Source organism: Oculina patagonica, chromosome 3 (genome assembly GCF_052425735.1).
Source record: "Oculina patagonica isolate OP01 chromosome 3, crgOcupat, whole genome shotgun sequence".
Lineage (NCBI taxonomy): Eukaryota > Metazoa > Cnidaria > Anthozoa > Scleractinia > Oculinidae > Oculina > Oculina patagonica.
The window spans coordinates 12,264,310-12,289,677 of NC_135760.1; the positions used below are offsets into that span (position 1 = coordinate 12,264,310).

At 40.5% G+C, this 25,368-nt stretch overlaps 3 protein-coding genes across 3 annotated transcripts; all 3 read right to left on the bottom strand.

Moving 5' to 3' along the window:
- Positions 1–283: 283 nt before the first annotated feature.
- LOC144645651 (uncharacterized) lies at positions 284–4,942 on the bottom strand. Its single transcript, XM_078505206.1, has 8 exons — positions 4,814–4,942; positions 3,663–3,801; positions 3,189–3,248; positions 3,051–3,095; positions 2,297–2,335; positions 1,506–2,009; positions 1,078–1,172; positions 284–777 (listed from the first exon to the last, which is right to left on the bottom strand). Exons 1-8 carry the CDS (start codon positions 4,822–4,824, stop codon positions 675–677), a joined length of 996 nt encoding a protein of 331 aa, XP_078361332.1. The 5' UTR covers positions 4,825–4,942; the 3' UTR covers positions 284–674.
- A 357-nt stretch (positions 4,943–5,299) lies between these two features.
- On the bottom strand, positions 5,300–13,778 carry LOC144646614 (uncharacterized). The gene is made up of 8 exons (XM_078506265.1): positions 13,195–13,778; positions 12,232–12,367; positions 11,132–11,352; positions 10,208–10,760; positions 8,697–9,186; positions 7,452–7,630; positions 6,722–6,780; positions 5,300–6,377 (listed from the first exon to the last, which is right to left on the bottom strand). The coding sequence occupies exons 1-8, from the start codon at positions 13,542–13,544 to the stop codon at positions 5,972–5,974; spliced, it is 2,394 nt and encodes a 797-aa protein (XP_078362391.1). The 5' UTR covers positions 13,545–13,778; the 3' UTR covers positions 5,300–5,971.
- Positions 13,779–16,108: 2,330 nt separating this feature from the next.
- Positions 16,109–25,157, bottom strand: LOC144646619 (protein phosphatase 1G-like). The gene is made up of 11 exons (XM_078506269.1): positions 24,924–25,157; positions 23,679–23,748; positions 22,836–22,972; positions 21,928–22,050; positions 21,255–21,390; positions 19,919–20,298; positions 19,123–19,357; positions 18,422–18,512; positions 17,780–17,818; positions 17,556–17,655; positions 16,109–17,078 (listed from the first exon to the last, which is right to left on the bottom strand). Exons 1-11 carry the CDS (start codon positions 25,032–25,034, stop codon positions 16,884–16,886), a joined length of 1,617 nt encoding a protein of 538 aa, XP_078362395.1. The 5' UTR covers positions 25,035–25,157; the 3' UTR covers positions 16,109–16,883.
- Positions 25,158–25,368: the final 211 nt, after the last annotated feature.

The window sequence follows — 25,368 nt, forward strand, 5'->3', positions numbered from 1 at the left end:
CCGGTGGATAAACGGCCTTCTGGTGTACCCCTGCCTTAAGAAGGTGAGGCCGTATGTTAGTGTGAATACACTCTAAATTAGTCTTGCCGATTTGCGATAATGTCGGAAAAAATTTTTTTTTTTGGTAAAAATAGTCCTTTTTTATTTTCCCTTTGGCCAAATCACCCCCAAATAAACAAAAAACTCCATCTTTTTTTTTTTTTTTGGGCAAAAAAAAAAAAAAAATTTTTTTTCCGGCCAAAAGGTATGAAAAAAATTTTAAATAAAAAAAAAATGGTTGTTATGATAGGAAATGCAATTCATAGTTTTAATATATCTTAACACGCTAACGTTGCCAATAGAATCCACGGATAATTTTCCTAGATAAGCCTTGTTATTGTTATTAAGATTGACAACTCGCGAAAATAAACTACTCGACATTGAAACATGACCGATTTTGATTCTTACTTGCTATAGAGTTTAGTATATGTTATCGTTATTATTTTGCTGGACACCAGCTCAAGTAAAAATACATTTAATTTTTTAATTCACAACTGTTAAGCGTCTAAATTCTCCTAGCTGTTTTTCATTCATCTTCTATAATCTCCTTGGGAGAATTTGCTTTCACGTTGTCCTTTGTACTTCGGATAGCTTTGTCAGCGGTTTACAACATTATCTTAACATCCCAGGCTGCATCAGGACTTATGAGCCCGCTGTTTATGGTGGACAGCGTTATGATGAGTGGACTTCTTGTTGCCGCGCTTGGGCTTGGGTTTGGCAGTGTGTTTCGATGAAATACTGTATAACAAAGAAAAACAATAAGACAATTAAAAAATCAAACAAGTGGTTCGAATAAACAACGACGACGGGGAGACGGTGGAGCAGGAGGGAGGGCTAGGAGCAAGCCATTCTTCCCTCCCCTCCGCTTTTCGGAAAAGAAAACTTAACGATTTATTTAGGAATGACATTATTTGATGATCTCTTCAGTACTCCCCACAAAATTCGACCTTTTCAAACCCTACGCATTTTAAATCACGTTCCGCTGTCCCTGCCAGGCTAATGCTTTGTTATGTGTCGATTGTTTCGTGTTAAACAAACCTGCTTTTCTTGAAAGCAGTTCCAGGTTGCGCAGCTTGAACAGTACCAGGTGTTCCCGGGTAGCCTTGCACGGAGACCTGGGGCGTAACAACTCCCTGGAGAAACAAAAGCAGGAAGAAATTGAACAAACTTTATTCCGCCGAGGTTTCTGTTATTAAGAGGCGTGCAAAAGGCAACTCGTTCTATGTAGCCTTTAAGGGGCTATGTCACGCAATTTCAGGCAAGTGAAATATCACAATAACGGCTTTAAACTGTAGAATAACTCAAAAGAAACTCAGAAAGACCAAAAAGGGGCATAGATTGAGCGAAATTCGAAAATATTAAAACGGATCAGTTGCGTTTGGGTAAACTTGAAAAACGTCGGCCCGACTGCTCTATACAGGGTGAGATATTAGCGTGTACGTTCCAATACTTGGTGTGCCCCTTACCTGTATCTCAACTTGACCATTTCCTGGATATGTACCAGGCGCTTCTACTGTGCTCTGAACAGTAAAGCCAACAGGTACTGCCATGGGGACTGGTGACGCTGCGGGACTGGCCCAGAGGACCTGGGCAGGACTCGATGGTAAAACAACGGAAGGGGGAACAGGGACAGGCGCAGCCGCCGGCGCCGGTGGAGGGGAGCCTAGGGCTTGAACTTGAGCAGGAGCAGGAGCTGGGGGCGAAACAGGAGGTGAAGGTGAAGAAACCTTAGGGGGCTGGGGAGGAGCTGTATTTGGCTTGGTTGTGGCTGTATTTGGTCCATGTGTTGGAGTGGTAGGTGTTGAGGGTGATGGAGTTGTTGGACAGATCTTAGCGGCGCCAGGTGTGACTTGCTGCGTGGGTTGAACACACGGCTGGGGCTGGGCACCAGTTTGATTTTGCTTGTCCTTGACGTACTTTTCAAGCGCGTTTAAACGTTGAATCAGAAGCTTCAGTTCATTTGATTCACACTGAAAACATTCAAAAGCAAAGACAAGAGGGTCTTAGTTATTTCGAGTTTCAAACTCTTGTGCTGAGTTGCATGTAAGCTTTTATAATAAATCGATAAATCGGTCGGTCGATCAGTTATTTTATTCATAGTGATTAGCACGCTTAGCTTTCTTACAGAGATGTTATTATCTAGTTAACAGAAGCTCCTACCGCGTATGATCACATCCTGCATTCTTACGTTGATAACATTTGGGCTGAGCTGGCTAAAAACAAAATCTCCAATTTAATAATATTAAAACATATTCACCTGTTCTTTGGTACATACTCCCGGTGCTCCTTTCAAACCCTGAATAGTAAAAATATTTTAGTCAACGATAAGCAATCACCCGGTTCTAGACCTCACAAAAAAATACTTTGAAAAGCCGCGCTGCCAGAACATACAATAAAAGATGTAAATTAAGCCTAGTAGAAACGCCGGGGCTTTTGAGCGTCTACAAACTAGCAACAAAAACTGCACTCCCACTTAACGATTGTTCCTCGATTAAATGCGCGCGTGCAAGCACTCCTAGCTGGGTAAATATGAACGGTACGGACAACGAATGTCGTTGTTAGGAATCCTCGAAAAATGCCATTGCTGACTTTTCTTGTCTATTCAGAAACAATTCAAGCTCTTCGCAAGTTATCACGTCAGCAAGTTGCCATAACTATCTCGTACCCAGGCGCTTATTGGGATTTTCGATCAAGCGCAAACGATTAAAAGTGCAAGGGATTAAGGAAAAGGTTAACCAGCGGAGGGAAGGAGTCTTTGCGTTTCTTTGCCCTTTCCATAATCCCTTGCTCCTCCGAAAAATCCTGCGTAGAAGAAGCGTTGCCTGGACACGACGTATTTGCCATAAGGCAACATCGTGTTGCTTTACAATTATTTCGACAAACGCTTCATGATCGCGGACTCGATCATATGTCGAGACACGATTCCGTCCGTGCCAGTGGAGGTACACTGTTAAACGTCTGTGTAGGCGATGTAAAGTTGTAAGACAACTGATAACTAATGGATATCTTACCGGTAGTCCTGGCGGCCCCCGCGGTCCAGGTAAACCTGGGTCACCCTGGAAAACAGAAAACAGGTTTTACCCGTTGAACAAAAATACTACAACTGAAGTTGCCTTTCCCAACGTCAGTAGAAGATAAGGAACACTTACCTGTGTGCCATTTTGTCCGCTCGATCCATCCTGTCCCTTTAACACGACTACCATGCTGTCCTAAACAAAACAAATGGACACCTCTCAAAGCATGTTAAAGTATCAGTAAAATTAGGCTGGAGTCATGCTTTAACATGCTTGAGATTGGCGTGAACACATTTTGGCGTTCAAAAAGGGGCAGTCGGTGACACTCTTTAACTTACTAATTTAAAGAGCCAGCGCAATTTAAGTCAGCGATGAGAAAACTCAGCTCTCGTAAGCTTGTAGTTTTTCTACTAGTCCTCTAGTGCATAGTTAGTAGAGGGAGACTATGTCTAGTGTAGCAGTTGCTTTTGTTTTTTGGGGCTAGGGGCATTGTTCCTATTGTTAATTCTATCGTTCTCTCGAAGGGTAACGAACCATTCATGTCAGACAAGTGACACTAGAAAATACGTTTTCAATGGAGAAATTAGTAGGTTAGCAAAATACAAATACCTCGTTCTTGGAATGAGCCAGGATGTTGAACTTCTTAGCTGAGTGTACATCCTTCAAATGTGAATGCTTCTGGTGCCGAGCATGCTCTCTGCACGATATACCGCTGATAAGCACCAGGAGAATGGCTAGTTCCATAGCCCTAATGAATACATTAGGTTATAAAATTAAGGGAAAAGACGTTCCCTTTTCCTTTTGACCTCATTCGGGTAAACTAACCTGTTGCCGGTCCGTTGACAGTTTCACAGTTTGCTCGCCAATTTTCTCCAATAACTTATCATGAACGTGAACCACCTTAGTTTGCATTTGTTTTTTTTTTGCTTTTTTGTTCATTAGCCGTTGTCGCCTTTACATTTATGTTTTGTAGTTGCGTTAAGATTCAATGTAATGTGGAATAGGTTCTCTCGTTCACCTCCAATTATTTATGTGAGGATTTAAAATTCATTTGAAAAACTAGTGTTTCATTAGCAGCCATTCGAAAAAGGTTTCCTCTACAAACCAATAAGGAATAATTTATATATAAAGAATGGTTAAACTCCTGATAAAACATGAATTATTGTTTGCGATTAAAATCATTCTCATTTCGTCCTCTGCGCCTTCACTGCTACCCTTAAGCAGTAGCTGCCACGAATCACGTGACTTTTGCCGCCACAAACAAACCGACTAGCAGGTGGTAGGCGGGTGGGATGTGGAATAGCAAAATAAAAATGGCGGAAAACTGTTACATGGAGAACAGAGATAAAACTTGTTATCCTTTCGCTCTAACTAATAAAAAATGATTCATTTGAGGCGTGCTTGGTCTGCGGAGTAAAAACAACTTACACTACTGCATCTTATGAAACTTTTTCGTTACTTCTACATTGTAGTTAAGATTAATTTATTTTGGATATAAACAAACAAGATTGACTAGAACTATAACGCTTATTAAGTGGAAATATTTTCAAATTCACAAAACACCAGCCTGGAGAGAGGTATAGAGAAAGCAGATTAACTTTGAAACTGGGTTTGACAGCAACACGTTTCAACCAAATATTCCCCTGCAAAACCCTCCTCAAACAGTTACAACAATTATACATTTAGGTTGAGGTACGTTTGTCGTTTCGATTGTTACAGATTAACTTCCGGGCGTTATACAAAAGTTCCTCGCCACTTACCTTCCACGCATAGAGAGCAGGCGTCGACAAAAGCAGGAACAATCGGAAAAATGCAAGATAAACTTTGTTTTGATCTGTGAAGATCACTTTAGATCACTGCTAGTCACGTGAACTCATCTTCAAATAAACGGTCGATAGCCTCGTTTTGATTATTCGAGCTTGCGTTTGGTTTTTAACCCAACTTGACTCTCGAGACAAAAATAATATCATTAAAACGACGCCATTAAAAATCGTGAAAAAGTAGAGTTTCTGCGGAAGGGGCTGAAGCGAGAAATAAGAGATGCAATGTACATGAGATGATTTTTCTTGCAAATTAAGGACAATAAAAGTGGCAGACGAAATTACGCGCATTTAAAATAGTTTTAAAACCGTCTTTGCAATTTGCCTCTTAAGAATATGTAAGAAAACAATGGTAAACCACTGCGTGCAAAGTTGCAACGATGGTGTTCCTTTTAAGTGGCAAAACAAAACAAAATGAAACACAACCCGCTGTTTGTATAGATATAATTTAAAATTCGTTCGTATAGTGGAGACAAAGCACTTTAATATATTCTAAATGTGGGTATAAAACTTGGGAAGAGAAAAGGCCTAATAGAATGTCATTGTATATAATATGTAATTACGTAAAGACTAAACTAAAGACGATTTGTAAGCGGAATACTGCATTTCATTGATTATGTACTACTGCTCGAATAAGGGCATTCTAAGAAACACGAAAATTAAATACGAAAAAGCAGTTAGAACAATGTATGAGATAGAGTAGAAAGAGAGAAGAGAAAAAGCTGCATTACTCCATGTTTCTTACAAGAAATAAAATCGTATAACAAAAAATTGGCTGATCTATAAAGCGCCCCGGATTTATGATCAAGTAAAGAGGGTTAACTCTATATGTCATGCATGAAACCAGCATACATGAAACTACATCTAGAAACGGTGACTGTCAATAATTTGAAGGACTATGTATGACTCATTTCTGTTATAATATCTTGTCTCGCGTTTTGCCAAGCAAACACTGTTCCATAAAAGTTTGAAAATGACGAGTTAATATTCGTACGTAGAGAGGAGAGAAGTGAAAAACTACAAGACTATAAATAAGTCAAAAGAGACGAACGAAATTAAGATAGGCCATATCCACATTTCCCCATGAAGAAGTTGTAGTTAAATAAAACTTCTTTTGGGAGGACGAGGCGGAAAATTTTCCTCTTCTTCTAATTCGTTTTCTGATACTCTTTCTTCATCTTCCTGTCCTTCAGAGTACTTCAGAATATCAGAGCAAAGTTCTTGAGCTATTTTTTCGGTGTAGCAGTCAATGTATTTGTCGATGTGACTTTGGAGGTATCCAAGAGGCGCGGATCCTTGGCTCAGAAGTTGATAATGAAACTCCTGCAAACTAAACGACTTCCCCAGTGCCCTCTCAACTTGTTTGCGCATGCTTACTAGTTTCAGTTTCCCTAACATGTAGGCTGTTGCTTGACCGGGGACGCTCTGGTACCTAGTCACCTCCTTCACTGCAAAATCTGTAGTATCCCAGGTATAATATTCAAAGTGCTGGAGTGCTTCTGACCTGATAAAAAAACAAAAGGTACACAATGTGTACACGAGGCTACGTGTTAAGTTTAGTTCGAATGCATCGGGAAAATAAGTTTTCAGTTTGTGATTCATTTACTTGATATAGAACCACTAGTCTCTTTTTCGTGAAGGTTACTTAATTGTTTCTTATGCCGGATAAGAGAACTGGTGAATGAAGAGCTTTAAACTGTTACGTTTTGCCAGAGTTGTTTATATACAACAAGGCAAGTTAAAATTGAAATGTCTGGAATATACGAGTTTTAACACAATTTGTCGGTTTAGCAATTTTGATGACGCCTAGCCTATTGTTTCTATAGTAACCACTAAAGACCTCTTCACCTTGTCATTCCTCTGTAATGAAGGCCTGTGTCCACCACTAATCTTACGGCTCGCCATACCTAAACAGCACAATGACAAATGTCAGAATCATGTACACTCTTTCTATGTTCATGTTCAAAAGGGGTCTCAAAACGCTAAACAAACTAACACCCCCTCCCCCCGCCCCACATGCAAGATCTGTCCTCTGCTCGTGATTTTTCTTACAGTATCCGTAACACTAAGAACATCTTGCAAGTACCCAAAACCAAGGACTAAAACCAAGTACCCAAAACCAAGGACCATTGTTTCGAATGGACTGCCATCTGAATTAAGTAAGCCATTAACCCTCACAAGATTTTGAAAGGGAATTAATGACTTATATTCCTCAACGGGCACTCACACGGCGAACTCGTAAACCAGTATTTTGCATCTTTTTATCTTTTCATACTGATTGTTTTTAACTGTGTCTAAATAAAGTTTGTCTATGTCTATGTTCGAGAAGAAGCATTGCTGTTGTGGACAACTGTCAGAGATGGTCTGGGAACAAGTACCAGTAGATGGAGTTGAAATTTAACTTGTCTTTCGATCAGTTGACTTGTCTTTCGATCCGTCGAAAGACAAGCTAAATCTATGAACAGCAGCTAACACTAATGTAGCATAGAAACGACTAAGTGGTCGCTCTTATTTATTTCGGTGTAGAACACGGCACCTGTTTTGCACTGGGTGTGTATAACATATGATACAAACATACCTGCCATTTAAACATGCCATACAGCTGTAGCAAGTTGTTTTCATATAGCATAGCGTCTTGTGAAAGGAGCGGGCTCTCTGCGTATAGAGCCCAGCCTTCCTGGAAAGCGATGTACGAGGTTTTCTGATCAAGCCACCGCGGGACACCGCCACACTTGTCACGAAAATTTTCAATCAACCCTGTTTATCAAGACAGACAAATAAATAAAATGATTACCTTCGAAAGGGACTCATCGACTTCCAAAATCTCAACTTTGTTTCCAGGCGCCATAATTAAATTTTATGGCCAGTTTAGATTTCAATGACTCTTACAAATGATGATCATACGACTTCGCAGGCTAAACTGGGTAGCAGCGAGAATTTTATCTAAATGCAAAACTAGAAAACGAGACGGAGGATTAAGCTTTTCCGAAAACGCGGAGGTTTCCGTCAGCGAAGTTACGACTGCATTGATACTTATTAGAGGATTCTGTTGAGTTTAGATAGCAGAACCAAGGATACTTGCTGAATTCTGCAAGACTTGACCCAAGGTTTAACCTTGGTCATTGTTGAAAATATCGTCACTTCACTGGTGCAGGGTTCATTGCATTGACTTTACTGGCTGTCACTTAAGGCAACTTTCAGCTATCTTTTCAGTCGGTGAGCAAGATAATTATGGAGAATGGCGGATGGTTTTTAGAACATGCTAACAATTGAGTAACGTTTTATTACGTATATGCCTCTCGCTGTTAATGTATTTGCGTCTGGTCTAGCATCGACTTAGCAAATTAGCTTATGAATGCAAGAGGAACGTAAGTTCCGCCCACAAAAGAGGAGTTTTTTTTTTGGAGATTTTATTTTTTTTTGGGTGGGTTATCGGCTTTTTAAGGTCTTTTTTATATGGTTCCCCCCCCTCCAAAAAAAAAACAAAAAAAAAAAAACAAAAAATCCCCTCTATCCCAAAAAAAAATAAACTCCTCCACTTGAGAAAAATAAAAATAAAAAATCAGGGGCTCCATTCTTTTTTTTTTTCGCCTTCATTTTTTTGGGAAGAAAAATTTTTTTAAAAAAAAAAAAAAATTTTTTTTTTCTCACCAAAAAAAAACCCACGATTAATGTAGCTTGCGTTGCAGCCGGACGTGTCACAAAAAAATCGCTATACCACGGTTTACGTTCATCTGCTACGCAGGCTAAAATTAATGTTGAGTGTGTACGAAAACAGAGAAACATTCGAGCGGGTACTTCATAGCAAAAACATGAAATATACCTTGCATCTGAGTATGGTGTCCAGGCCTTGACTCGTGCCCAATCACAGACCACTCCTGGAACTTTGGCCCATACCGCTTCAGGAAAAAAGGAAGACCAAAATAACTCGGTCCAGTACAGTTCCCTGTGCTCGGCCGAAAAAACATGGCGCCATTGGACGGATTGTAGTGCGGTAACATTTGTATCGGGCAGCTAGCTGCGGTAGCCTTGGGACCAGTAAAGTAGAACATCGATTGAATCTTGGGATAGATCATGCTCATTACCGTCTCAATGTACTCGCTCCATTTCTCCACGGCCGCCCAGCGCTGTGGACAATTGATCTTGGCGGAGACTGGGTCATGACAAGCTTTGTACGCACGCTCGTCGCTCTCATTGGCTGGGAATGGTGCTGTATTGTGCCACTGGTCAGAGGCATTTAGTTGAATTTTAAAAGCCTCTACTGCTCTAGACCTTTTGTTTATGCCAGTCAAAAACTTTGCGATTTTATACACCTAACATAAAAGTAAAGCAGAAATAAGAATCTTAATTTATAGGCTTTATTGTTCAACAAATGCGCGCGTTGCCCATATATCGTAGATGGTATTGTGATCCGTCATCCGTACATAACAGATATCTTGTAACAATTATCCTGCGAAATCGCGCGGTATATCGCCTGATACTTAGCCAACGAGGCCGTAGGCCGAGGGGGCATAACGAACCGCAGAGAGGGATTTGTTTTTTATTCAACATTGTCAACGAAATACCTCCTGTAGAAGAAAAACTGAATATGCACCGCACAAGATCGGACGACTCGCAACCTACGTATATCGCAGGATATCTGTTATGTACGGATGAAGATAACGGTAACTTTGACCATATATGGGCAGCACGCGCATGTGTTGAATAATAAATATATGTAGGTTGCCAAGATTTGTCCGACGTCTTGCAAATCGCTGCATAACCACAGTTTTTCTACATCCTCTAATTTTATCCAACTCGGCCTACGTCCTCGTCGGCTTAGTAAGTATCAGGCGATGTTCCGCGCGATTTCGCAGAGTAATTTACTGGGCGGAAATCTTACGTCCAGAAAAGGCTTGGTTTATATTTAGATTGGTTGTTGCATCTAAAACACTTCAAGCTGATAAGTGGCGCGACGTAAAACCATGAAATAACCTCTACAATCATCGATTATAATACTATAAATATATAGTAAACGCTCCGCAGGAGGGGGATTATAATCTTAATAAATAATACAATCCCTCGAGAATTTTAATCATCTCAGGCTTAGTAGGTAATTTTACGTTTGGATTGTCTTGTTATCGAAGAAAACTTTTTTGTTAAAGATTCGCTGTTTTGGCAGGAAGAGGAAAGGAGAATTATCTTCGGGGAGAGAGTTATTAATTGCTCGCTACAATACAGCTAACTTGTTATAAACGACAGTTTACCTGTGGCAGGATAAAGGGGTTTCCCCGAAACATCTGTTTTATACAGCATTTAAAGCACTCCGAGAACAGTACACTATTGAAAACTTACCTGTGGCATGTACTTATTAAGCTGCTTAATTCCCTCGTCATAGATAGCGTCAGGCGTAATATTGAAAGTCGTAAAGTACGATAAGATCATACGGTATGTCTCGCTGCCATTTAATTCCCGTCCGGTACCCGGGAGAACTTTTGTCGTCCTATTCCCCAAATCCGGGACACCATCGGTGTACACGAAGTCGACAGGCAAATTTGCAAGACCGCTGGCCACTGTTGTGGGTAAGCAGTGACGGCTGTGTTCGTACTCAAGGAAATGAATCAGATTTAGTACTGGTTCTCCAAACCCCTTTATTAGAGCCTCTCTAATGGCTTCTCTTACACTCTGTCCTGAATGTTCACCCCGCCATCGCGTATTCACTCCTGAATCTAAGTTGGCTAGGTATTTAGGCTGGAGATAAAGTTTAGCGTACCACTCGTCCAGCACTCCTATTGAGTTATTAGCCTTGGCTATTTCAGGGTACTGCTCTTTAAAAGCGTCAAGACCTGCTTTACAGTCTATCGAAGAACGGACCATGCCGACTCTGACTCCCAGGGCAATATTGTCTCTGTTGATAGTAAATAAGTAAATACAACTTATTAGTCGAGTGCGAGGTCCATACCGTAAGACACGGACCGTGGTTTTCCTGTCGCGGCCAGCGCGCTACAGTACGGACCGAGAAAACAAGGTTAATAAGATGTTTATCTTATCTCTCAAAAAAGAAGAAAAACTTTCAAGCAATCAAGTAAGTATTGATAATTAAAAAAAAGTCAGTCAGTAGTCAGTCAGTAACTTTACTAAGTCTGGAGGAGCGAAAATTACGTATATGACCCACCTTCCACTTTTCCTACAAAAAGGAGACAAACACCCACCGCTCCCCTCCCTTCCCGCCAAACCGAATCAAACCGTAGCTAATGACCAGTCCTTTACACCACCAACCTGTATTGATCAAACGCGTCCTTGTGTTTCATGATGGTGTCAATCACGTGCTGTACATCCTGATAAGAGCGCGGCTTCACGTGAAAGGCGAAAGCATTGACGTCATAAGACATGTAGCAGATTGGCTGCCAGCAGAAGTAGTTTGGACCCATCATCCAATCACCTGCGTAATAGTTGACGTCAAACGGCGAATCAAACACGTGCTGTAGGAAGTGCTTTGCCTGTTGGCATGACAACAAGAGAAAATTTAATTACAACAGTGTGAGTTTCATTGGTATGTCGTTCTGTTTTCATTTACATACCAATGAAACTCATGAATACCAATGAAACTTCTGCGATCCGAGGCATTCTAAAGAAAAATAGAACGCCTGATCGCAGGTTAGGTTTTCTTTCGCAAGTTGTCGTGATTTCGCAAGTTGTATGAATATCATCCTAGAGTTTTAAGTAGTTTTAAATTATTATTGTATTTATTTCATTGTCTTTGAAAAGCCTCTAGGGGGAAAGTCAATAAAGTATGTATTGTATTGTATTGTATTGTATTGTATTGTATCTATTGTGCGTGGAATGCGCGCAAGCAAAATATAAATCTCGGGAGAAAAAAATAAATGGAGCTCACATGGATTTTAAGAATGAAGATAACCGTCACAAACATAACCTGCATATTTCCATAAATGATCTCTTTTATACCATACAAGTGTAATCCAATTGGACGAAATTGGGGAATTTCAAAACTTTTTACTGTCTAGTTCTGCGGCTCAGTTCAAAGGCGAGTATAAGACAGATTCTGCGTCTAGACGAACTAGCTGCTAAGTGTGGATTAAACGACGCACTAAGAGGCAAGCTAAACGTTTACTGTGTCTGAGTTCGTCCTGATTTTACACTAGACAAAAAACAGCAAGCCCATCATTATCTTTCTCTACCGACTAGTGTAAGTATGACAGAAAAATGCGTGCAGTTTCAGTTGCTGAACTTTCAAAACTAAAAAACAAGACTCTAAATTGCTCTAGATAAGTGAATTATTTTCTATTAGCACACCTTTCAGCCGTGATAGGCTTTATATTTACAGAGAGAGGATAATCCCGAGGAGATTACATACTGACCTGCCATAAAGCTTTTCCCTCCCGCGCTTTGAGCTTCCGCTCGTCCACTTTCACGTTTTTCAGTTTTTCCAAGAGCGCTAGCGCCGCGTCGGTTTTCCTTTTAAGGGACTCTGGGCTAGGGTCGTAAGGAAAGTATCTGTGAAGAGAAAGTTGTTGATAAATTACGAAGTAGCGGCTTTGCGAGAAGAGAGGCTATTCGCGTGAGTCATAACAGAGACTTGACAAAGCCGGAAATCGCGCGCGAATAGCTATATGGCGTCCCATTGGCACCTAGTCGCGAATCGCGCGCGCACTATTACGCGAATCTAGCCTGCGTGGCCGGTGTCAAAGGGCCAAGGGGGAGGAGAAGGGGAGCGAGCGCGAAGCGCGCCGGCGCCGCGAAATCTCGGCTCGTAAACAAGGTACATGTAATATAATCTGTCTGAGGCCAGCGGAGGTCATCCTGTTACATCACACTTAAACGGAAAGTGCGTTAGGCTCCGCAACTGTGAATCATTTCTCAACGCTTGACTTTCATCCCCTTTATCTGTTTTTACAGAGCTTTATCTTCTTCGCTTCAGAACTAAGCTTCCTGTTGATTAGAAATGCGATAAAATCCTATTTCTAGAATCCACTGCAGTATTTTATCCTTTCCTTGTCGCGGAAACTGTTCTTATTAATCACCTTTAAAACGTCATCAACAGGACGTGCATTGAATTTTGTGCCAGAAAAAATACAACAGTTGACATCAATGTTGATGTTCAGTCTTGTCTTGATATCATCAAAGCATAAATGAGTCGACCAAAGAACTGAAATACATCCTATTTGATGTCTGTCATCTTCTTGCTAACAATAGAGCGGTTCAGAATCGATAGGATACTTTGCGAGGTGAATTACAAATTTCACTCCAGAAGTGATGGGATCAGTTTAACCCTCAAACTAAATAGCGCATGAAAAAAACATCGACCTGACACTTAGTCCTACCTTGTCTTCACATATTCGACCCTTTTAATTCCTCTTACGTCAGGATTCCACGCCACATTGTTAGGATTGTGAGTAAAATACGCAGTTTTCACTTCTTCCAGTAACGCAGGCAAACCAACGCGGACAGCCTCAGCGGAGTAACTACAAAGCTGCGACGAAGGAGAAGCGATAATCTTTTCTGTGGAAGGCGTTTGACTACATGTTTGTTCTGCAGCATGCAGCTTCACTGCGCCTACAATCACCAACACCACACCAAGTAAGACACAGAGCAAGCCAAGCGCTAATAACACCGTGTTACTACAAATGGTTGTGTCCTCTTCACTACGTCTGTTCTGTTGCTTGGGTGCCATTGATGATGATATGAGCGGGGTTGATGACTAGCGCTTTGTAGTTGTGTAGTATAAAAGTGAAACTGACACTATAATTGACAAGGTCATGTCAACAAACGTAACTGACTGTCTATCAGTGTCTAGGCCGTTCACGTGCCGTGATAATGTGAGATGATTTCTCGCTTGACAAAACAATCAGTGTTCTTCATTGGACGCAAACCAAGTAGTTGGCTTTATGCATATGTGATGTTGACGGCAAATTAATTGCACACAAAAAACTCCGTGGAAGCACAAATCAAATCGTGTACAGCGCGCGCGGGAAGAATAAGCTAAGTCGCTCCCCGCGCGCCCCCTCTATTGATAATCCCCGTGGGAGCCTATGCGGAGCTAAAGAGACACAATCAGCTGTATAACCCTGTGAACCAATGGAATATTTATTTCTCACGGCCGTATAGTCCAGAGGGATACTCCTGAAACTGGAGCTTTGAGAGACTATTTAGTTGGAACTTAGCTACAAGGCGTACTATGAACCTGAACTAGACATGATGGTGTTACGTAGTCGCAAAAGTTAAGAACAAGAGGAGACGGGATGGGACATCACACCCTCTTCGGGTTTTTAGATGGAATACGGGAGTACTGGGAATCTTCCCCGTGCTGGTCCAGTATGACGTCAAATTTATGCATGGCATTCATTGTTGTATTAAATGTCTCCTTGTATTAAATGTTGTATTAATCTGCCTAATTAATTCTCTGTTGGCTAAAAGCGTTCGGATGTTTTAATTATTTAAACGAATGACGGTGACTTTCGCGCAAATTAAACACTTTACATATGTGCAAATATAAATGCGACCATACTCTACAATATAAAGGGGATATTTGGGGTCACTTTCCGTTCATCGTCTCCTACGGAGAAGACGTATTTTTTGTCATCGTTTTTTTTTAGGTATTTACACTTAAAATTTCCGGTCTTTCGGTTTTGGTGATCATTGCGATTATTAGTTGGTTCCTTTAAAACATTCGGATTTTGGCAGTTAGGAAAAGAAATAAAACGTCGTTTTATTTTTGGTTTTGCTGTATACGTTGGTGCGCTGTAGACTTGCATCAACTGTCTACTTGTAATCTCTCCCGCCATAGCTATTTTTTGCGGTTGCCTGTAAGGCTTAAAGGTTAGCTTCGCGAATGTTCTATTTTGATCAGAATTTTCTGCAGTTTTCGTATTTTTTTTGCTGTTTATCAGCAGTTTTCTGGTATTGTGGAAAAATACGAAAAGATATATCATGTACATCTATCTCAGGACTTGTTAACGAGGGCCAGTTAGACACCGTCACGTGACTTTAATCCTCCAATCACCAGACTCGACCCCAGTCGCTTCTCTTGCTTTTGAGCCGCGCACAGGCAACAAGGGAAGGACGCAAGCAGTCCTCCCATCACCCCCGAACGTAGCGAAAAACGAAAAAACTAGTAACGACTGGCATGGGTACGAGCTGTCCAATCACGTCATACCTCAGTTGTATGGAAGTGTTCTCAACAAGAGAAAATTAAATTCGTGTCTTCAAACCATCGTGTAATCTTGTTTTTGATATATGTTAGACGAAAAAGAAATCAAATGCTGGAAAAGAACAAGCGTGCAAAAGCGGGAAATGGCGTCATCGATATCTCAGTTAGGCCGTATGAAATGCCTGCACTCCACGAAACAAATAAAGGGTTTTTAATCTAAAGGAAGGGGTCAAAGTACAGAATTATTCCAAGATACCAATCACCCTTGAAACATGGTATAAACGAAACGGAATGCGGTATGATAAATTCTTTCGTAGACTTAAACTTGGTCAGTTGTCTGCAGTCGAACAAAACAGAAAATGTTCTCTCCTTGGCACATTTGCTAGTCCCTGAGAATTGATCGTTTATCCTAGTTAATGTAAACTTCATCGTTGGGCGTGGGTTATCAAATTTGCCCTCTAGGGATCGTGTTAATCAGGTCCATAGCATGCAAATGTTATCTCTAGGGCTCTCTAGGGCTCGTGTTAATCGTCCATAGCATGCAAACGTTATCTCTACGGCTCTCTAGGGCTCGTGTTAATCGTCCATAGCATGCAAACTTTATCTTTACATCTCAATCCTGTAGCTGGAAAAAAGTGATAATCGATCGATAATCTGCTGACACTAAACACTGGCTGCAGATACTGATTTTCGCATCTATGCTACACGCTTAACATTTTACTGGCGTCCAGTTCCCTATTATTAAAAGCAACGCATTGTAGCGAGCCTCCCATCCTCGGAGACCCAGGGGCAATTAGTGTTGGCGACGGGCAGCCTATCGGGACGACGGGATTTTCGGGCGAAAGTTTAAAACAAGAGCGTAACAGTTACGCTCTTGTTTTAAACGTTCGCCCGAAAATCCCGTCGTCCCGATAAGCTGCCCGTCGCCAACACTAATTGCCCCTGGGTCTCCGAGGATGCGAGCCTCCCTGTTACCTCTTTCTCAGATATACTTCGACAACAAGAGTGAGATCTGGGTACTAGGGTAACGCGATTCGAGCGTTCAGTAATATTAAGCCGGAAGAGAAAAATACAAATAACTAAACCAGTACAGTTAAGAACGATTTATAAATAACTAATCAAGATAAGCAAATGTCACTGATCTACGTGGTGATGCGGCACAAATACGCCCACAGAGCAGAGATGCTCACTTGTGGCTAATTGTGTAATCCGTAAAATAATGTAAATGGGTATTCTTCAAGTTCTACAGCAGTTCCATTCTTTTAAAGCTTCAGGCTTCCGTCATTTGTAACTGAGCTTGCTGACATCAATGTCTTCTTATATATTCTAACCCTTTCACTCCCAAGATGAACATAGCAATTCTCCTTACTGGCTCCAATACATTTCTTTTAACATAAATTCCGAGAATCTGGTCGTTGATCAAGGCAATATCCCATAGTGAAATTTCTTTCGTCTCATCGCCTGTCTACTTGTAGTCTCCTTCGCAGCCGTTATTTGAGTCGTCACGCCCAACCTCGTTCTCAGGGCTTTTCCCTTGGTAACGAGGTTGGTCACGCGACGTTTCTCTGGGAGCGTAACGTGACGAGCGGTGCGTGACGATCCAAATAGCGGCTACACGCCTAGGAGATTAATCTACTTGACAATGTATTGGAATTGTAAGGGAAAATTTAACGTCAATAATGTTGGGACTTGAAGGATTACAAGATAATGTCTGACGGTAAAAAGAATGCTTTGTTCTTTCAAGATGCTGAAGATGGCTCCCATCACTTGAAGTAAAATCTCACAAACATAACCACCAACTGACAGTGAACGAGGATGGCCAAACGTTTGAAAGTATAATGTTTATATATAAGGGAGTATAAATTAAGAGTCGTCCGTCTTGATCCGTTTGTCAGCTAAATCTCCGTCCGGTATGTCTGTTTCTTGTTGTTTCCTCTTTTTGTTGTTGTGATCTGTTGGGGCGCCGGACTTGGAGTTAAACAGCACTATGATGGAGGTCATGTTATCACAGCCAGACCCATCACCAGTGGTGTCCGGCGCTAAACAAGAATCCAGCAACTGTAAAGATAACGACAGAATATGTTAGAAGAGAGTTTTTTAGAACAGGTGTTGGGTTAGTTTGTTAGAACAGGTGTGGTAATATTCTACAGGAGAAAACATCCTGAAAGCAGCCGTTCCTAAGCAACATGACGTTATTTTATAAAAAAAAAAGCTTACGTAACCAAAATAGCCTCAGCCAATCATGAGTCCGTAATTGGTAAAATGGACCAATCAGAATTGTGAGCAAAAGAATGCAGCCCGCGGCAAGCGTAAAGCGCGGGAAAAGTTACGTAAACCATTGAAATTACCAATATCATCTCGCAAATGGTGTCAAAGATACCATTCCGCCTCGAGAACAAACAAGATAAACTGCTTTGCACTTTCAAACAGTGATCATTAACTTTTCTTCATTCAAGGTCTGTTCTTATTTCAGGCTTGCAACATTGTCTACAGTCACAAAATTAAATAACTCGTGACTGACGGATGCATGTTTACCTCTTCACAAATCTTTGTAAGATTGAGTTCGCTGTTCTTTTTCTGTTCTCGTAGTCTGTCTGCCACAAAATCCACTACTTCTTGACTGCCTTTCACATTCCTTCAAGAAAACAAAGCTTTGCTATAAAAAAGTGATCAAAGTTTGCACTTACACACGAAAGAAAAAGGTATTAAAAAACAACGCTAGAATAACACAAACTAACAACGTAAATTATTTTTCTTACCATATTCCATCACAAGCGATGACCATGAACTCGTCAGCCCTAAAAAACAAACGTACCGAATCAGTAATACCACACGGCAGAAAAGTTGAACAGAGGTCCAGCACTACTACCAAAGTAGTTTTTCGCGCCGAAAGCTGGACTGTCAAGGCGGGATTCAATAAACTTCGGCTTCACCAAGATTGTATACTAAGACATAATTTCTAAAACACGTTTTTCACTTTGCATAGAGCAGTTTTCAATTGAGTGTCGTAAAACCAAAACCAAAGTAATCACCTAGCCAATCACAAAAAACTAAGACAATCTAGTACACCAATCAAAACTCGAAGCAAAACATGAGCCGGCACAAAGCGCGGGAAAACGTGCGCGAGCGAGTCATGATTGGTGGTTTTACTCCTGATTGGCTGAGAAAGTGGCGCGAGATTTTTAAACCAATCACAAAGCGTAGTAATGCAAAACCAATGCAAACGCGAATTACTTTCGACACTCAAGTGAAAACCGATCTATAAGGTACTTCTAACATTGCTTGCGTGGCAAGTGTTCAATTTCGCGCTTCTAGTTTCCTCCTCTTCCTCCTCTGTGAACACCTGCCACGCAGGCTTCTACTAACATTACAATTGAACAGTTCTTTTGTTTATGGCTTACTCTGTTAGTTGTGTTTGTCTAACATCTGGCACTGCGGTGATCTGTTGTTCATGAGCGGATAATTCTGATTGTAGTTTATAGCTATGATCACCTGAAAGTCAGCACAAGCGTTGGAAAAAAAAATTAACAACTTATTTCGTTGGTTGTCTATGAAGGAACACACAAGTACAATAAAATAATAAGTGTGCGCAATAATCGATTGTTTTTACCCACTCTTCAACGATGTGAAGAACAATCCCAGTGAATTACCGGTAGCTGTTAGAGCGAGTGTCGTAGGTTAAGCCAAAACCAAAGTTATCACTCTGCAGGGCTCGAAACTAACAGTAGCCAACTAGCCAAAGGCTACTAAATTTAGGTTTGGCACCAGGTTCATCCTACTAGCCATTGGGGACCGGAAAAGCACTGCGATAGAAATCAATATACCTGACTAGTGAAAGATTTGGCGTAATCTGACATGTCACTGGCCAGTAAACCAGTGAGTTAAAAAATTAGTCTCGAGCGCTGACTCTAGCCGAACAAAAAGGTCAAAGAAGAGTCAGTACAATCAAAACTTACAGCTAATACATGCAGGCGGCACGAAGCGCTGAAAAAACGCGCGTGAGCGAGTCACAATTTTTTGATTCAGTTGGTGTTACTTTTGATTGGTTGAGAAAGTGGCGTGACGCTGTGAAATGAAACATGGAAGTAATCCATTAACATACCTAACGCTCTTGATAGGTTTAACCCGCCATTAACCCTTCCTTCACATGTAACCTTTCCGCCCGCTTTGTGGATTCTATTCAGTTCATGTTCGTCTTCAGGTTTGTGGTCCATGGACATTTCAAGAGCAATACCATTCCTACACAACACACAACGTGAATCGCCTACATTGCCTACAGTCAGTTGATTGCCGTGTAACAAAGCAACAATCGCTGTGGTTCCACTGTCATATCCAACCTAAAAAATGTGAGATAAAAATCAATAAATTTAACATCAATGTACCATGAACCTGTTCAACCAACCATCAACCGCCACCAAGATCTGGTCATAACAAAAATGTTGAAATTTAATGTCACGATCTTGCAGCAATGTCTACCGCACACTACAAACAGTTAACACCTTTGACTCTCAATTTCTTTTTCCATTTTTGCAGCTTTCTCAAATTTCAGGTATTTGTTCAAAACTTAATACAGGACAAGCTCTCTCGTTCTATGAAATACAAAGGTTTATGGTACAAACTTTTATGAACTAAACAGCGGAAAGTATAATTTCTTCAAAAGTAATTGCATAGAGAATTTTGCAAAATGCCACGAGCTGCATATTTCCACATTTTTCCATACTTCTCTGGTCATTATCACATCCTAATCAGTAACAGTTCCTGACCTCTGTCAAGTACTCTTCTACAAACCAAACGATTATTATTTTTGGTTTCCTCTGTGATTTATGTGCATTTTTGGAGCTAGATAACAGTACCCTTTGTAATGCATGCAAAATAATGGTTACTTTAATACTACCCACCTCATCTGAGCTTTGAAATCCTTCATTTTCAATGCCATCTTGTTCATCGTCATCATCATCGTCATCATCATCATCATCGTCGTCGTCGTCCTCATCATCCTCATCATCTTCTTCCTCATCCTCGTCACTATTATCATCTTTAACATCAGCAATCTTCTCATCATCTTTATTATTTTCTTCCACCTTTCCTGCTTGACTGGTCTCTGCCTCTTCTCTTTGTGGTTTTTCATCTTTCGTGTTGTCGCTCTCTGATTCTCCATCCTTCTTCTCCTTATTATCATTTGTTCTCTCATTTGTGGAGTTCATGTTAGACATAGAACTTCCCTCTCCATTTTCAGAACCATTTTCCTTAACCTTCTCTTCTTTGCCGTTCTTTGTACCTAAAAAAATAATGAGTTCATTTGACAACTTAGCATGTGAATGCAGAAATATTTCCAGCTGTCGTTTCTCGGAATACGTCTGCATTCGCAGGCTATTGACAACTGGGATATTACCGTAAACATATTGGACTGTTCCTTAAAAAAGTGCTTTAAAATGTGAAGGCAGGGGTCATTATTAAAGCTTGTGATGGAGCAGAGAATGTTGTGGTAAAATGACCGTTAAATTTTTTTGCAATATTAATATATTGTATGAAAGGGGTCTGGAACCGAGACTGTGACAATTGATCTAACAGCAGTAACTTAATATTTCCATTTTGGTTAATAAAGTAACAACCTCTCACTGCCGACATTGGCATTTAAAGAAGGTTGTAGTTCATTAATGTATAAGGTCTCTTTAATCTTGCAGTGGAGGTCAGTTTTGCCTGACGCGAGGATTAATATCCTTGATGTTATGGCCTGTGTTTTTGATCAGCATAGCTGATTGATGGTCGATTAGTGAGGGCCGTGTTCAGTTCCATGCACCGTTGTTTCCCGTAACATTGTCACAGTCCCAGCGAGGATGACCTAGTTACGATGTGTATAGCAGCGACGTCAAGTTTTGCGATTCATAATGTTTATCACCGCTGTTTGTGTTATATTTTTAATCAAGCTAGGAGTATTTCTACTCCCCCCTGGATGGGATGCTAGTTCAACGCATGGTTACCCCCAGCAGTAAATTCATCGGTTGCCATTTTTAACCTGGGTAAAGAGAGGCACTATGAGAGTAAAGTGTTTTGTCTTAGAACACAATGCAGTGCCCCGGCCAGGTCTCAAACCCAGACTGCTCGATCAGGAGTCCAGCACACTAACCATTAGGTTACCGCCCCTCCCACACTGTATGTATATGTCCACTATATTTCATAGAATTTGTTCTTTAGCTTTCCATTCTTTCAGGTGGGCTCCACAGTAATATTTACCATTTTTATTTTGTTTATCAGCACTTTGTTCTTTATCTTTATTTTTCTTGTCATTATCATCATCATCATCATCATCTTCTTCTTCTGACCAGTACTCCACACCCTCTTCATCACCTCCTGCTAACGCCTTCTTCATCTGCAAGTATTGTAAAAAATATCACGTGTGTCAGAGAAAAGAGAGTTTCTTCCCATTTACTATCATACAGTAATGACAGAAAAACAGTGATATAATTTTAATTCTTAGTAACAGCTACAATAAAAAAAATGAAATGCAGATGTGATGTATGTAAAGGCCATATTTTCACTATGTATCAGGCTCTAAAGACAAACTTTGAACCTTTTCTTGGGTGAAAACAACTTGGGATGCTTATGAATTGCAAACTGAGCTGCGTGGAGAATCAAGAATGCTGAGCAAGTGTGGCATTTTCATGTTCGATAACATCTACACTTCCTGTTACAGAGATGTAGATTAAAGCCAGGAGCTGGGTAAAATAACCCCATCTGTTGCACAGATTTTACTACCTACAAAGTCTGGGAAATGGGGAAATTGGGAAAGTTTTGAAGCCCTTTTCATGACTTGTACCCACCTATAGCAAAGAAATTTCCACCAGTTTCAAATCATAGCTACGTCCCTGCCTGTTAACAACAGAGAATTTCAATCAGGTTTACAAACCTCTTTCATCTTAGCTAACAGTTCATGTAGCGGCATTGTAGCCTCTTGCTCTAACAACCCCAGATCTTCTTCCTCATCTTGATCCTTGTCAACTCCTGCTATTTCCTTCAACTCTGCAAGACCCTGGAAAACAGGAAAAAAAACATTGGCTTTACAATGTTTTGAGGGCAAAAAAGTCCTGTTGAAAATGGCCATAAAAGGAAGGTTTTTACATGTGCCAAAGAATCATAAAATGTAATTAAGGAATTTAAGTGGCCCAGTTGTTGATTTTAAATACCACTAATAACTAGTGATAATTATTTTGATAATGTTTATATAAACACTCATCAGCAGGTATATCTGAGCACCAGCCAAGATCACCTCAAAGACATTGCCACGGAGGCTGCCATGATCGTTATTCAATGTCTTGAATAAAGGAAAGAAAAGGAAATCTGAATGGCTCTACTCCACATTTATTTTTAGGTTGAGTGGGATAATAAATAATTCATCCCTTAAAAATTAAGTAAATAATGATGATGATGATGACGATGATAATGATAAGACTTTATTAATCACTGCAAAAAATTACTTTTCAGAAATAACCAAGTAAAGGTTCCCTTACTTGTTGTCACATGATATATTATTTCCTTAAAAGTAAGAAGAAAGAACTCTGTGGTAAATCAAGACAAGATCTGTGATCTTGGGGAGCGGGGATTGTGCAGTGGTGAGAGCGCTCGCTTCCCACCAATGTGGCCCGGGTTTGATTCCCAGACCTGGCGTCATATGTGGGTTGAGTTTGTTGTTGGTTCTAGTCCTTGCTCCGAGGGTCTTTTTATTTTTTTATTTTGAAAATTAATTATTTTTGTCATGTATCCGCTTGATAATGTATTGTTATTGTAAGGAGAAAATTGCCATTCATCATCACCAACCTCGTCACTGATGATAATCTGGTCCACTTCTAAGAATGAGTCAACCATTGACTGTTTGAATTCTCCTTTCTTGTAACTCTCTGTGTTCTTCAGTACTCCTGGGAGGTGATTTGCTACATACTTGGCTACTTCTGAACCTGAGTCAGCAATGCAATAAGTGATTTTAAGCATTAATTGAGGTTAGGTAAAGTCTGCTTCGAGCCTAGTGGCCCATACAGGCCGGAGCTTATCCCGGTTTCCGTAGCATTAAGCGACTAGGAGTATTGCTACTCCCCCCTGGATGGGAGGCTAGTCCATGCAGGGTTACCCCCCAGCAGTTAATTCGCTCGGTACCCATTTATACACCTGGGTGGAGAGAGGCACTGTGAGAGTAAAGTGTCTTGCCCAAGAACACAAAGCAGCGCCCCGGCCAGGCCTCGAACCCGGGCCGTTCGACTCGGAGGCAAGCACGCTAACGTAAATGTATTACCATTGGTCCTGTTGGTTTAGGTCACAGATTCAAAATAGTGATAATGTGATGATCATTTCGCAGCTTTCCAATTCTCCACCATAAAACATTTTAAATTGTAAGACAGCAATGAAAAAAACACAGCAACCAGCTACCCTAAGCGCTACAATATCACAGATTGCGGCCCGGTACAGGTTGCCAAAACCACTGTGTAGCTCCTTTAATGATAATTTAACTGAAAAAAAAATGTGTCGTCAGCAGTTAGGACGTTATTAGCCAGGGTCAGGTTTCGTTGTTTCTTGGCCATATAACTGTGTGGTGAATTGTGCTGATGTTTAGTAGCAGCAAAAGGAAAAATCACATAAGTGCCACTAATAGACGCTTTGTCACTTTACCTCCATGACCATCATAAACTGCAAACAGTGTGGCACTGTCATCGAAATCCAGCATACATGTATGTGCATCCTGTAAAAAATGAATCAAAGTTAACACTAAGTCCGTATGATAATTATTTTAATGACAGCAGAAATTTTACACCTTGTTTGAGGACCTGACTGAGTAACACCTGTCAAGCAATAGCGCTTGAAAAGACCATTTAGAATGAATTACCAACGCACATAAGTTTTGGCAACAATGTCAGAGCAGTGTGATTGGAATTCCTGCTTATAACCGAGAAACCTCCTCCCCCCTCTAACAAGGCATTCTGCTATAAGAGTGTTGATCTTGATTGTCAACTTATACATGTACAAGATCTCTAAACACATTATGCCGTCTAAATAGAGCAGGAAATGAAACAATTTTGTCCAATTCAAACAGGGTAAGGATTTCAGTGACCCAACAATACTGACAAACGAAAACATCTGTTCTGCACATCCACCAGGCGGTATTGAATTACACTGCCTGATACAAACACTTTAACAAATTTAGAGAAAATTAACTCAAGAAACTGAGTCACAGGCAAAGGTTTACACAGTGACCATTCTCAAGTTAATTTCATTAAGGAAGAATATAAAGTTACATCATAACCATGTTGGTATAGCCACATGATAAATAACTAGTCATCTAATCTGGGTACATATTGTTAAAACAAAACTTTCTAGCTCTGGATGGTACTGTATAATATTAGCTAATGTAGGATTTCATGCATGCAAAGAATGTACTCGAAGTTTTACAGTACTGTTGCTAAGCACTGCTGTAAAGATGTCGAACTCGAATTAAATATAATCTAGTTAGCTATAACCTGTTTTTCTCTCAATTTTTCTTGATCACAGAGTAGAAAATGCTTGGTTTTATTTTTTGAACTCCAAGCTGTAGAAGGTATATTTGAAAACATCTGCCACGGCCCACAATTAACTGGTACAACCCTTAGCCGTGTCATATAAATAAACAAAACTGCTTGTGCGGCAGAAAAAAAATCATCGAAATGGACTTTGTCAATTTTGTTTCGCCAGTCATTACGTGCGTACTGGTCGATCCACAAGTTAACGTTGAACAACCGCAATGAAATTTCACGAGATGTTGAGTATTGAAGCCAATTAGACGAAGAGTTGGTGTCAATGATGAATAAAAGATAACTAAAATCAATATTTCGCTTTATATACAAGGTGGAACAACTTTAATAATTTGCGGTTCAAACTCACCTCCATCGTGACTCGCCATCCCTGCATACAAGACACGCCATAGCTTACTTTTCCGTTTTCGTTGCTATCAGAGATCTTCTCCGTTTTCGGTTTCGGCAAGTACGCTCCCATACTTTTTGGAGAAAAAGATAATGCTAATAAGATTGGTGACCACGAGGTTTAGCTTCTCTTCTGTGCAGATTAAAATTTTTGATCTTACAAAATGAGTCACAAAACTCGCGGGCAAGATGCGTCGAACTTCCTGTTTTGGTATTGCTGCTGAACTGTCTATCTGCGGGCGCGTTCTATGGCAAAGTTAATTTGAAAGACCAAGCTGCAAGTGTTAAAAAAGTATAATCATTGAATTTGTTATAAATAGCTTCTTCGTGAAAAAGATGCATAAGGTTAAAGGTGTTGGAAGGGCGAAAAGATATTTTACAGCGATAATTTGGTGCGAGGATAACAC